Source organism: Dermacentor silvarum, chromosome 3 (assembly GCF_013339745.2).
Source record: "Dermacentor silvarum isolate Dsil-2018 chromosome 3, BIME_Dsil_1.4, whole genome shotgun sequence".
Classification (NCBI taxonomy): Eukaryota; Metazoa; Arthropoda; class Arachnida; order Ixodida; family Ixodidae; genus Dermacentor; species Dermacentor silvarum.
Window position 1 is genome coordinate 23,715,921 of NC_051156.1, and position 13,899 is coordinate 23,729,819.

Consider the following 13,899-nt stretch of genomic DNA (forward strand, 5'->3'; position numbering starts at 1 on the left):
TCATTACCATTTGTCATGGCGCTCTTTGGTCATACCTGACCCTTGCGCCATAAAATACCACACATCATCACAAACTTAAGCTTGTTCAGCGCCGGGCAACGCGCACTCTCTACTCCCATCTTTTCGATCGTCGCAAGCTCATGCGAGCCTTCAAGGATGACCTCAAAGCCCTTAAGTGGCACACCCTCCAATACCAGCGCAACATTGCACTTGTCCGTCTATACTGTAGGGCGCTGTGTGGCTCTCTGGAAACACTTATATTTCTTCTTCTGTCTGTCTGAACAAGGCATCAGGACAGCCTGAGCTGCATCACACCTGTACAGTCCAACACCGCAACTCCATTCTTATACAGAGCTTTTTCTCCATTAGGACTCCCGTTCCTTGTGACCGTAGTGAACCGGCACTCCTGTGCATTGTGCGCCATCGACTTCCCAGTTGTTGCCCTGTATGTGCGTGTGACGTGCTCCGCAAGTGAGCAAGCGTGTTTGTGTGTGTGTGTGTGAGCGAGCGAGCGCAGTCATCTAGAGCAAATTCCTGCTCTAGATGGCCGACTATCAGACGCTCTAGCGTACAGGCACGAGCCTTACTTTTTTAGCCTTGCGAGCTGTCTAGAGTGCCATGGTACTGCTAAGATTATTATTATTATTATTATTATTATTATTATTATTATTATTATTATTATTATTATTATTATTATTATTATTATTATCTCTACAACCACATTGATGGTGTTGAAGCCAGCATGACACATAATTCAAAATATTTTTGGAGCTTCGTGCGCTGTCATTCTTATAAAGAGAGTGCCAAAGAGGTGTCTTCTTGATGAAAATGGTGATGATGTCTTGAACACTGTTGATGCCTTTGCAGAACATTTCTGTTGTGTCTATGGTGTAAAGGATGCTTCAAGTAACCTTCCTTCTCAGCCTGGCACAGTGTTTATGCTATCAGTCAATGAAGACCTTGTTTTCAAGTGTATGAAATGCCTCAAACCTTCCCTTTCTTGTGGTGTTGATGGTATTCCTCCCACACTGCTTAAGACGTATAGAAGCGTCCCTGTTGTCCCAAGCATCTTCCATAGTTCCCTAAAGTCTAGCATATTTTTTAGCACTTGGAAGGTAGTATGGATATTGCTCGTGCATAAATCGGGTGCTGCGAGTGCAGTTACTAACTACCAGCCTATATCTATCTGCTGCATTGAGTCAAAAGTGTTTTAATCGATATTGCATTCCCTGCTTTCTGTTAGTGCTAAGAACATTTTAATAGATGGACAGCATGGCTTCGTATGCAGATGACTTAAGGATATTTAAGACTGTCAACAGTGTTCACGACTGCATTGACCTCCAAAAAGACATTTTCTCACTCTCAAGCTGGTGCAGAAACAATAATGGTATGTACTCTTAAATGCTTCCAAAACTATGGTATTAAGTTACACGCACAAAACACACCATGTACAATTTTCATACGCCCTTCGGGATGCTCCACTGCCCAGGGTCGATGAAATCAAAGATCTTGGTGTGTAATTCGACAAAACACTACGCTTCTGTTCACACAATAAATATGCACAACGTGCCCTTCACGCTCTTGGAATTGTATGTCATATATTGCATGATTACTACTCACCTGTTTCTGAAATCATATGCTGCTGTGCGCCTTCCACTACTAGAGTATGTCTCTGTAGATTGAGGTACAACGTCCAAATCTAATTCTGACCTCACTGAATGCATCCAGAATAAATTTATATCTCTCTTCAAGCACCACTTTTGCCATTCTGGCGACCATAGTCCAGCACTCTCAAATGTACTTCAACTCACACCTCTAGACTCCCTTAAACCTCACCCCTTCGATTAATAAAGTTGTTAGTCACTCATTCAAGAGTTATTAAATCATGCCTTTTCGTTCCTGTATAAGGTGGTCCATGGCATTATACTTTCCTAAAGCTGCGCAGTTTTTCGTGCTGCAATAGTATACCAGGTAACATTCCGCATTCTCTGCCGGGCCTTGTTCCAATAAAGACTGTCCTATATATGGCTCGACTCCAAAAAACATAATAAGAATTGTGTCTGCATTGACATATTTCAGAGTTCATATCCTATGTATTGTATATATGTAGATAATCATGTTGTATGATTAACTGCAGTTTATGCTTCCTTGTTTTCTTTTTCCTTATATGTTTCTCTATCTCGCATTGTTTTGTCTTCCACATTCGTGTTCTCTGTACATTTTGTCTCGCATATTGCTTTTTAAGTGCACCAGTCAGAGGCCCTCTAACTGTTTCTGGGTCCTATAATAAACATTTGATTGATTGGTTATTGTTATTGTAGGATGAAATTGATCTTTAAATATGTACTAGTATATTAGTTTAGTTCAGTAGCTGTTGTGCAGTATTATTATAGTGTGACAGTTTTTTAAAGCATCAATTAAGTGTAATAAATCACTGTTTGCTTGATCATATGCATTGTGCCATTAATTTCTTCTGGGGTTTAATAATTGTTGGCTGTCATGTCCAGTGTTGTGCAATAAAATAATATGGCACAGCAATTGTTACATGCCTCACAGAACAAATTGAATGTCTTTCTCAATCAAAACATCATTGTAGGCTGAAAACAATAAACAAACTGGTATTTCTTTTTTTTTGTGTGTGGCGACTTGAAGTGTAAAATTTTTAAAATAACCTGTTTACATATATATTTTTCATATTATGCAAATGAGCTGCCCCATACATTTGAATAAGTGGTTCAAGAGTACGAATAAGTGCTTCAAGACCTCCCGATACGGTGTTGATGCTTCAAAACAACCTAGAAAATAGGGATGGTAATATCGATGAACGATTAATCGATTAATCGACGAAAAGTACGCCGCAAAACGATTAATCGTCATCGATGTCTACCTTTAATTTAATCGGTTTAATCGATTAAACCGCTTCGATTAATCGTTTTCCAGACAGTGACTAAAGTAGCGTGAAAATTTTGAAATCGTACTATAGAATGCGGAGCACGAGCAACGACAGCGCGGCTGCGAAGACCGAGAGCGACTGTCAACTGTTTTCCCCGAGTCCTGCCGAGATTGCCAAGCATTTCCCCGCTTTACGCACACGTCACACAGGCTGCCTGGGGCCGGAGAGAGGCCGCCCCCGTGGAGGAAGAAATAAACTAGGAGAGAGCATTACGTGAGGCAGCAAGTCTTGGAAAGCGAACTCATCGACAAGCCATTTCCTTCGCTGTTTACCTCGCAGTATAGGGTCAGCACGTGACCCTGAGAGACAACGTATTGGCCGATAATGTTTGGTTCGCAGTAGTTTCAAATCGGTGCGCACCCGTTCAGCTGCGCTGCTGCCCTGCACCCGGCAGCATTAAACCGACCACGCGCTCTGATGTGGCGATCACGTGTTGCGCCGTTACTTCTTGATGTCAGTCGTGTTGCGATGCTCTGTTCTAATTTCTTCTTCCTCTACGCCCACCCTCCTCAGTAAGTGCCATTTTCAACATACAGGGTGTTCATTTTTAAGTTTTATGGAATTTTTAGAAATCGCCTGTGGCAGGTTGCATAATTCTTATCATTGATGAGGAGGACATTAGTACGAGAAATCGAAACACATATTCAACTAATTAATAAAAATTACTAATTAACTTCGTAGTTAACTAATTTACGACTCATATTGCAATTTACCAATTGCAGCCGGTGAAGTTATTTATTTGTTTATTGAACGTACTTTCCAGGCCCGAAGGCGTTACAGAAAGGAGTGGAGTCAAAAACAAAAAATAATGCAGCAAAAATACAAACCAAAAATATTAACAAAATGCATTTGAACCGCGGTCTTGAAGTTGGTAGAGTCGGTGATGATTGCGGCTGATGCGGTAAGGCGATTCCAGTCCGTGCTTGTCCTAGGGATGAATGAGTCACTGTACCGGTTTGTGCGGCACAATGGTACCCCGACTTTAAGGCTGTGGTCGGTGCGAGACGAAATATAAGACGGAGGGGCAAGACGGGTTTCTTTTAAAAGGGGGTTCAAATAAAAAACTTTGTGAAAAAGGGGAAGACGGGAACATTTGCGGCGTGACGAAAGATCAGGTAAGTTAAGAGTTCATTTCATTGATGAGATACTTGCATAGCGAGAATAATTAGATAAGACAAAGCGTGCACCGTGATTTTGAATACTTTCTAGAGTAGAAACTAATGAAGACTGAGTCGGATCTCCAATGGCTGAAGCATACTCCAATTTGGAGCAAACTAAAGTTTTGTAAAGAGTTAGCTTCAGGCACGAAGGGGCAGAGCTAAAATTACGGCGCGAGTAATCAACTAACCATACGGTTAGCATTATTAGCAACATAGTCAATATGCGAATGCTAAGAAAGGTTATTTGATATGTGAAGGCCGAGATACTTGTAAGAAGTAACTGACGTCACAGGTGCACCATTAATAAAGTAGGTGTGCATGATAGTGTTACGAGATATTCGCATGGCCTTGCATTTATTTGAATTTAGTTGCATGCACCAATTAGAACACCACTCAGTTACGCGGTTAAGGTCGTCCTGCAGTTCTTGGGAATCGGAAGGATTAGGAATTTTACGGTAGAGAACACAGTCATCTGCGAACAGCTTTATGGAAGAACAAAGAACGCAGTTCGGAAGATCGTTAATATAGACTTTAACAACACCGCCCAAGCACTCCATACAGATGGTTAACCAGCGTAGCTGAAACGTGCGGCCCCGGTGTTTAGCAGTGGTTAATCCCGACGCTGTATTGAAGCGTTTCTCAAATATTGGCTACATGTTTGTGTTTCTAGTGGAACGCAAGCACCAATGGCGGGCGGATGCTGCTAACCACGACACCGAGCTAACTCGAGATATCGAACGCATGCGACAACGGCGAGCCGAGGAGGCGGCGTTGCGGGCAGAGCAGCGTCAACGTGGCAATGGCGGGAACGCGTTCGCTAACAATGTCACTAACGGCACTAGCTACCAATGGCGCGCGCGCTTGGGTGCGACGTAGAGAACGACGTAACTGACGGCGCAGCTAATGGAGACGTTTATCGGAACATGGGACGAACGGTTTTTTGTTTCGCCTAGCCATATACAGCTTTCGCTGTAAACGAGAAGTAGACCGAGGACTGAGCCTTGAGGAACACCTGATGGTACATTAGAAAACAGGTGTATCCACTTGTCAGGCGTATTCACTTGGAATGAATTTCCAGATTTTGGAACTGAGGTTTGAACAGCGCGAAGAAAACAAGGACACGAAGAAACAAATACCACAAACAAATGCTTGTTTGGGGTATTTCATTATTCGTGTCCTTGTTTTCTTCGCGCTGTTCAAATCTCAGTTCCAAATTATGAACTAACTAGGCCTCATCAAGAACTTACTGAATTTCCAGAATGACACCAGTTTGAAGATATGCACTATCAAACTCGCCGTAAAGAAACGCTGTTGTTCCACTTACATTTCTACCAAAAGGCATTGAAGAACAAAAGTAACTGGAACGCCCATGTATTTCATCCCACACTTTGAGAAATAATATCTCGAAACTGGTGTCATCCTGTAAATTCCATTCAAGTGGGTCTTCCAAACTGATCGGCTACAATTCATAAATTGTAATATGTGTCGTAAAGAAATTAAGTAAGAAGTTCATTACTCAATGTTTGTTAATTAGTCAAATATGTATTTCGATTTTTCGTGCTACTAATCTCCGCCTCTTCGAAGAACCCAGCTCAACGATGAGAATTATGCTACCTGCCACAGGCAATTTTGAAAAATTCCGTAAAATTTAAATATGAACACCCTGTACATTGTTTATTCCTTCACTAGTTCCTAGTGGCAATTATAGTTGGCCTTTAAGAAGTTAAAAACATTATTCTTCATCAAAGGTTATACCCTTGTAGTTCTTATCCTGGTTCCACCTTTCAAACGTTATAATGGGTACTTACGTGAGTAGATAAGTGTGTTTCAGCCTTTTTAAAGCACCCGAAAAAAAGTCGATTAATCGATTAATCAACGAAAAGCCCCGCATCGAAAGCGATTAATCGATTATAGGCTAAACCGACGAACGATTAATCGTTAATCAATTAAAATATTTAATCGACCATCCCTACTAGAAAAATTAAATGTTCCATGGGAAAGATTATACAGAAGCAAGAATCGGGAGACAAGCTAGGAAGCTGGTATATTTTGGCTGTTCTAAATGTCTCTTTGTGAGCGCCACAAGTGTTTCAGTTCAATTCTTTTTTTTTTTTTTGCTGATTTTCTCAGAACCCACTTACGCGTTTCATTCATGCACCAACAAGCATAATTATATTTATAATACAGATTTTTCACTGATACTTTGCATAGTTCCTACGTAGTTTTAGGTAATTCTTACGTAGTTGGCTGTGCAACGAACTACAAAAAAAATTAGATCGTACGAGAGCTATTAATGTGACATGCCATGCTCGTGCAGGTGTTTGCAAAGTGATCTTGCAGATGACAACGCGAACGCAATCGCTGATGTCGATAGCTTGTGCAGTAATGTTACTTAAAGGAAGCCGTTGCGGCAGGCATACATTCATTAATCAAACGTGTTTTTTTATATCTAAAATAGGATACAGATCACCAACTTATTGTTTCAAGCTCAGTTTACAGAAGGCTGTTTTAGGCCGCACTTGGACGGTTGAAGACAAAATGGCCAAGCAACAGTGCACCGCAGCCGAGGAGCGAGCGTCGGCACGCGTCAGAGCTAGTATCCTGTGGTTGCGCGCCCTTTTCCTCCAGCCGACGCGAAGCGACGCGTTCGCTTGTCGGCGCGCGCTGAAGCGTGCCGACGCATGCCTGTGGTTGGGGCTTTAGCCTCGCGAGACGGTCCCGCGAAGCGGGCCGGCGCACGCGCGAAGCGTTCGTGCATGTTAGTCGCCGATCCCAAGCCAAAGAGAAAGCCCCTTCGACCTTTTTCTCCCAAGTCACCCCGCCGTTGGGTGGCGTTAGCATCGCGACACTCGCGCCATCTCTCGCAATGCGCCGCAACCACTACGACTGCCAGCGGCGCTTAGCCACGCGGAGAAGCCGGACTTCAGGAGACGAGAGCTATGCGGGAAAACAACATCAGGGGACGCGTGAGAGTTGCGCATCCCCACAAAGTTCAGTCTCTTGAGTGGCACCACACGCCTTCCAGACCTTGTAACCTTTTCGGGGATGCCACCCGTGTCCCGCCTGGCACTGCTCTCGCGCTTGCCGGGTGATGCTTGCTCCTGGCTTGGCCCCGGGCTTGGAAATAAGGTTGAAGATGTCAGGTTTGGTTTATCGAGGGATGATGCACTTGAATCGGGTGTCTTTTGCAACAATCGGGTGTCTTTTGCAGCCCACTCCAGATTCAAGTGCATCATCCCTCGATAAACCAAACCTGACATCTCCAACCTTACTTCCAAGCCCGGGGCCAAGCCAGGAGCAAGCATCACCCCGCAAGCGCGAGAGCAGTGCCAGGCGGGACACGGGTGGCATCCCCGAAAAGGTTGCAAGGTCTGGAAGGCGTGTGGTGCCACCCAAGAAACTGAACTTGTAAATCTGACCTCGGAAAGGAAGATGTAGTGTTGTGTTGTGTTGCATTTTAGCCCACGATGGCGCCACTAACACCACTAACACTAACGCTGCTTACCCCTCTAACAGAAGGCGCCACTGAGTGGTTCCATTCGTGTATATATACCATGACAATAAACGGCGCCGGGCACTTAGTTCGTTGCCGGCCCAGCCGAAGGTCGCGTCGTTCCTCTCGTCTCGACAGCTTCAACTCGAACTAAGCGTCGAAAGCACAGCGCATACGAAGCTACTAGCACTTGGCGCACTTTGTACACATCGCAGATCGCTTTGAAGATGAGGCCCGCGTGACCGCGCACTTTGTCCACATTGCAGATAGCTTTCAAGATATGGGCGGCCATGCGGCGTACGCAGCAGCAGCCGGTAGTGGCAGGCTAAGTCCCAGTTAAACCTTGGCTGAGCTTGAAGGTCAGATTTACGTAACCAGGCATTTTCTGGGTTTGTACCTGGAGTAGTGGAGTTATCGCTCTAAATGTGCACTCTCGCTGTTCGCAAATCCGTGCCCCTTGCTACTGAGAGGGGTAGGCTTCACCGCAAAGTTTAGCATGTAGTGGCTAAGTATGCTTTACAAGCAAAATTTCTTCAGCTAAATGTGCACTCTCGCTGTCCGCAAATCTGTGTCCCTTGCTATTGAGAGGGTGGCTTCACCGCAAATTTAAGCATTTAGTGGCTAAGTATGCTTTACAGGCGAAATTTCCCCAGCTGTGCAAAGTTATCACAAAATTCAGCAGGAATATCGCCCCAATATTCTTAGATTAGAAGAAACAAATGTGCAGAACCGGGTTTTTCCCGCGCAGCTAACAATATACTCAATTCGATTCGAATATTCGTACCCAACCGAATATTCGAACATTTTCTAAGATCTGTTTTTTTTACTCGAATTCGAATATAAAAAATACTCGATAATATTCGAACTTTTCGAATATTCGCACACCGCTAATTATTACGTATTAATAATGTTATTCTCTATTCTCATATGAAATGATATACCTTGCCTATTGATTTTTCTTTATATTTGACTGATTGTGTAAGCTGATTTTATGTTAATTGTGGGCGCTGTATCACACTGATGCCAACATATATTTCATTAGAGGCTTGTCAAGCTGCATAACTGCACCTTCTTTCTGCAGTATTACTGTCAGCTTGTTCTGCATGGTGGCAAATAAACTAATTTCATTTCGTGCACACGTGACACCCCACGTAAGCGATTTCCGTCTTTACAAAGGATAGATTAGAATGGACGCATAATCTGTTCATACGGGATCACATGGGATGTCTATCAGCCCCATTCTCACACCACCTGCGTTAGGTGTGCGGAATAAGCTTACTCGTCTTGTCCTCACAAATAAAGCAAGGAAAGTTGGCCCAATGCATGTCACGGTAGCTTCTCACAATCGGCAGACACTCTTCCAAAAGAAGACAACACAGCATTGCCGCTCTCTAAAGAAATTAGTGTATCAAAGCTGCACAAGCATATCAGAAGAAATTGATAAGTTGGGAAAGTGCTTGAACAAGTATGCAAATGTACTGGGCTGTGAAGGCAAGGGAGACAATAACGGCTTCAGGGAGAGTACCAACTTGTGATGTCATGCTCTCTCCTTGCTCCATGTGCACTGAAAGAAAAAGATGTAAACAATAACCTTTTTACTGTTCACATTTACAGCCTTTTTTAAAATTGTTTCAAGGGTGGTATATTTTTTTTAATGCACCGCGCTCAACTTAAGGTGCCCTCCAAGTTTTGGGGAAGTGCCCCTTCAGCTTTGCCAATAGAAGCCCACCAAATATGTATACCACAAACGTTGGGCAAGTTGGTGATTCAATGCAATGTGCAGCTGTGCCTGGCGCTTCACAGTAGTGGGCGCATGGAGGAGTTGCAGCAGGCAACCACAGAGGCACTCGTGTCACCCCTGCTCAATCGAGAAGTGCAGCTGTGCAAGGTGAGTGCTCAGTGTGCTGCTGTCATGCGCATTACACTGTGCTGCATGAAAGAGTTGTTGGAAGTATGCTTCACAGGGCTGGACCTTGAGCATCTCTTAAAACACTAGTAGAGATGCGGGCAAGGCATATGGTTGGCTGCGAGGAGATCACTGGGAGAGTGAATGTGATGCTTTCCAGGAGTTGGACTTCCTGTGCTTCCAGGCCCACTACCAGGACCCGAGGCAGGAAGAGCATACTTTCTCCATGGCCCGCTTACTGGTGCTAAAGGTGGGCGCTGAAGGCTGTGATGTCGCGCTTTCTTGCTTCGGGTGCTGTAAACATGCATGCGTACTTGCATGGAGTTTCTCACAATGTTACCTAGAGGGGAAACTGGCACTGCGAGGCTGTTGTATGCATGGGAATGCTGGCATGTGGTGCCTTTGGATTGGCATCCTTCTCGGAGGGAACCCTGAAGGTGCACCTGGCTTTCCGTCTGTTACAGTGGTTCATTTTCTAATAAAACACCTTTTAACTTAAATGTTGCACAAAAGTATGTTTTATTCAATCAAGAGGGCTAATGCTTGGCTGTACAATTATATGAAACGTAGGAAGTATCGGCGGGCCACTTAAGTTAAAGGGCAGACGACAAGGTCTGCGCTTGCTCAGCAGCTGTTTGTTGCCTGTTGTTGCTTTTCTTTGCTTCATTATGCACCACAGGTGAGTAAATTTTGCTGGAAGATGTAATATGAGTGAATGAAAATCTTTTATGAAGATTTTATTTCAAGAATGCGTTATTTGTGCAGCCATATCCACAACTTAGGCCAAGACTCGCGCACCCACATACTGTCATTCCCATGACGGCACGGCACCTGTTAGGAAACCCGCATGGACGGACGCTCTAGGTTTCCATTTAGGTAATATTGTAAGATGCTCTATGGGCCCCTCATGTGCAGCGTGCAAGCGCTAGCTTCTTAGTCTGGCAACAATGTCTGCATGCCTCAAATTTCGCCCTTACCAGAGATATAAAAATGTTTGCTGGAATCATTCGTTCGAATCATTCATACATACACGAATCATTCATTCGTGTATGCCGATACGCTCACAATCCATAAAAAAGTGTGCATGAAAAATAAATTTTAAAAAAGAAGGCATTGACGAAACCAGCCTAACCTGTTTTTCAGGCACTGGTGACCTTCTGGTTTCAGTTACTGATGGCAGATTATCATGACACTGGCATGCAAAACTTACTGCAGTGCAGTGACAAATTCCAGAAAAACTTCTTTATATTTGACAATATTGTAACGTAGATCGTAGACGTAGACTTGAAAAAAACAGACGCTTCTCTTTAATGGCGGACCAGAAGAAGAGCGTGCAGCCTATGTGCCTCGTCGTCTTTCATGACGCCGACCTTCGCGCGCGCCATCCCGCGGTGCGGGAGCCCCACATCATTGTGTCAATTGCCCCCCGTCCAAAAAGCGACCGTCTCGGTCGCGTCAAAAAGTTCTTTCAGCTACGATAATAAATGGAGGTCCTCAGGTGCATCTTGGTGTTCACGTACGTGCAATATAAACTTTTTTTTTCTGATATGCCTCATATAAAAATTACTTCGAACTTTCTGGACAATCCTCATACAAGGACATCAAATGTACCTTTTATAGTATCACACTGAGTTGCCTCTCATAAGGGTTTGGGGCACAATTGCACAAGCATCTCGCTTTCTAAATGTTCACTTGCCCTATTGTGATTTGCCAGATTAGAAGCCGGGTGTTCTACCTCTGTTCCACGCCACCAACTTGCAGGCGCAAGTTGGAATCAGCTAGCGCAAGACAGGGGCAATTGGAGATCGCCTTCGTCCTGCAGTGGACATAAATATAGGCTGATTATGATGATGATGATTTGCCAGTGCCACACTTTAGTAAGTGGCCCTCAGCACAGTGGTAGATGCTAAGTTCACAAGGATTGGCTAGTTGGTAAGGAGGTAACAGCACATACAGAGTGAAGAAACAATGTGCTAGCATTTTTTCACTCTGTCTGTGTGCGCCCCCTTAAGATGCCTGCTAAGAGCGAAATGGGCAGCAAAGGCCATTAACTTTGTTGTTTGCCTTCCAATGGATAGCTGTTCCACTTCTAATAGACAGCGCACTTGCCATCTGGTCATAGTGGTCACTTCTGTCGTTTTGGTCTCATGGAACACAAGAGGAAAACCGCTTGAGGCTGTTGAAGCAAACCGTGGGCTGGTTGTGTGAGCAATCAGAGGACATTCTTGGCAGCCAGTGAAGCCTTCGTGATGCAAAAGAAGCTCCTCTCCGTTTCTTTAGAACTAGCAGTGTTCACAGGGGCAGCACTTAATCTGCCTGTCGTGTAGTAACTTACGAAAGATGGTTCAGTTTTGCCAGTTTAATAAAAAGGGTGTCGTGAGTGCCACATTTTCCATTCTAAAGGTCGCATTTTTCCCCAAAAAATTTCAGTGGGTGGTGTGTCTTATACAATGGTGCAACTTATATATGCAAAAACCATGCGCACTGGCACGACCAATATGAGTTGAGCACACCATCCGCAGAGGCAATGCCAGCGACATCTTGTGAAAGTTATTCAGTCTAGCAACAGTGACCGGGCTAGGCTGCCGGACGAAGTAGCTAAATTTTATGACTGCATCAGAGGACGAGGCCTTCGATTGAAATGCAATCGATGTTAGCTTTCTGTGCAGCAGTCTTGGTTCAAGATTATTTGGGCTAGAATTTTATTATGGAAATTTAGTGCCCTGAAATGGGTAAGTATGGCACTTTGCGACGATTGTACAAGTGTCCATAATCGCATTTCGTCATGCCATCCGAGTTCAAATAGGTGCATCTTATACACCGGTGCAACTTATATACCAGTTTTTTTCTTTGAAACTCGCAACACATGGAGGTGCGACTTATACAAATGTGCAACTTATAGTCCAGAAAACAGTGTCCTAGGAATCAAATGCTCTAGTGTAATCGATAAAGGTAGATCCTGCGAATCTGCCCTTATCAGTTTATGTTTTGATCTTGTCAGTGAATGTAATAAAGCAAGGCTAGTAGAATAGCCGAAAGTGGAAGGTAAGTAAAAATGGGGTCGTCAGTGCCCGAAATTGTTAGATTGGATTTGTCCGGATACAGGGAAGTGTGTCAGTGAGCTTATAAGCATACCTCATTAGCATTCATGTGTTGTTGGGGTCGGACATATCCAAAGGGGTAGCTGGCCGATGCCGTCATCCGCCTCATCCACGCTGAAGACGTTGTTGAAGGGAGGAACAGGCTATCATCAAGAACGAATAGTGCAATATTTACATGATAAGTAGAGAATGTTACATCTTATCAGTCTAGCATGACTGGATCGAAGCACACCGGAGAACCGCAAAAGTCCACTTAAATGCCCTCTGTCCTCCCTAGATCCCCAGGCCAGGGAAATCTGCGGTCCCACCTTCCTCCAACCGGAGCGTCGAGAGTCACCAGTCCGCCTTGAAGGCGAGGGTGCGCATAATCACCCCAGCGCCTTTGTTCCCTGAACACATTCAGAGAAGTGCCCTCGGGTGCACACTGCTCACTCCCCCACAGAAAGGAGGGGACGCTCGTAGACAGGCGGCTTCGCGCTTGACTTGGTTCCCGCTCTTCGCTCTTGGTTCTCGAGATGGCCCAGCCATCGGCGGGTTTGTCTGGAGAACGGCCAGCAGCGGCCAGCAGCGGCAATGAGAAAGCGGCGTAGAAGGCCCTTTTCTTGCTCCTAGCGTCGTGGTCGGCGTCCGGGTGACATCTAGTAACCACGTATTCTTTGAAACGTGTCTAGGTGTGGTTTCTCCGCTGATCTTTCCCATGGGACGTTTTTCAGCTTCCCAAAACAATTCGTCACAGGCAAGCAGGAGATACTCCAAGTTCGCTGCCCCCCGCTGGTCGATTGTAACAGTGTTCATAGTGTCACCAGGAGTAACAACTTGATGAGGGCTAGTTGGTTCATAGTTGAGCGAAGGTATGAAGTAACAGCGCGTAATGAACAAGGACGAGAAAGGAACGAAGACCACAGGACAAGCGCTGACTGCCAACTGAATGTTTATTACAAGAAAACCAGCCTTTTTATACATACTCAAAATACATGCGCACATCAAACACTCACTAATCACAATGCCAATCTTTCTTTCAAGAAGTTTATTTCTTTCTCCGATAGTAGAAGAGAAGGCGAACTGACACAATTGTCACCTTCGATGCTGATCCAAAAGGCCTCTAAAATTTCTCTTTCCTTTTTAGATTTTCCTTTTCCTATAAATTTCGTTTTATTAAACATTGGAGCGCATGCATGTTTTTTACAATGGTCAGCTAAATGGCTACCATATCCGTTCTTTACGTTGTTGCAGTGTTGTCGAGCACGATCATTGAAACATTGTCCAGTTTGACCTATGTAAACTTT

At 44.4% G+C, this 13,899-nt stretch overlaps 1 protein-coding gene across 3 annotated transcripts in view; it reads left to right on the top strand.

Moving 5' to 3' along the window:
• The window catches only part of LOC119445378 (general transcription factor 3C polypeptide 3), a 501,836-nt gene that overhangs the window by 440,613 nt on the left and 47,324 nt on the right, over positions 1 to 13,899 (top strand). For 2 of the 3 annotated variants that reach the window (XM_049664501.1, XM_037709688.2), the window contains exons 16-17: positions 9,390 to 9,494; positions 9,673 to 9,762. In XM_049664501.1, the coding sequence (XP_049520458.1) occupies positions 9,390 to 9,494; positions 9,673 to 9,762 (195 nt within the window). The remainder of the gene's footprint in view (positions 1 to 9,389; positions 9,495 to 9,672; positions 9,763 to 13,899) is intronic. The other variant, XM_049664502.1, reaches the window with a different exon arrangement.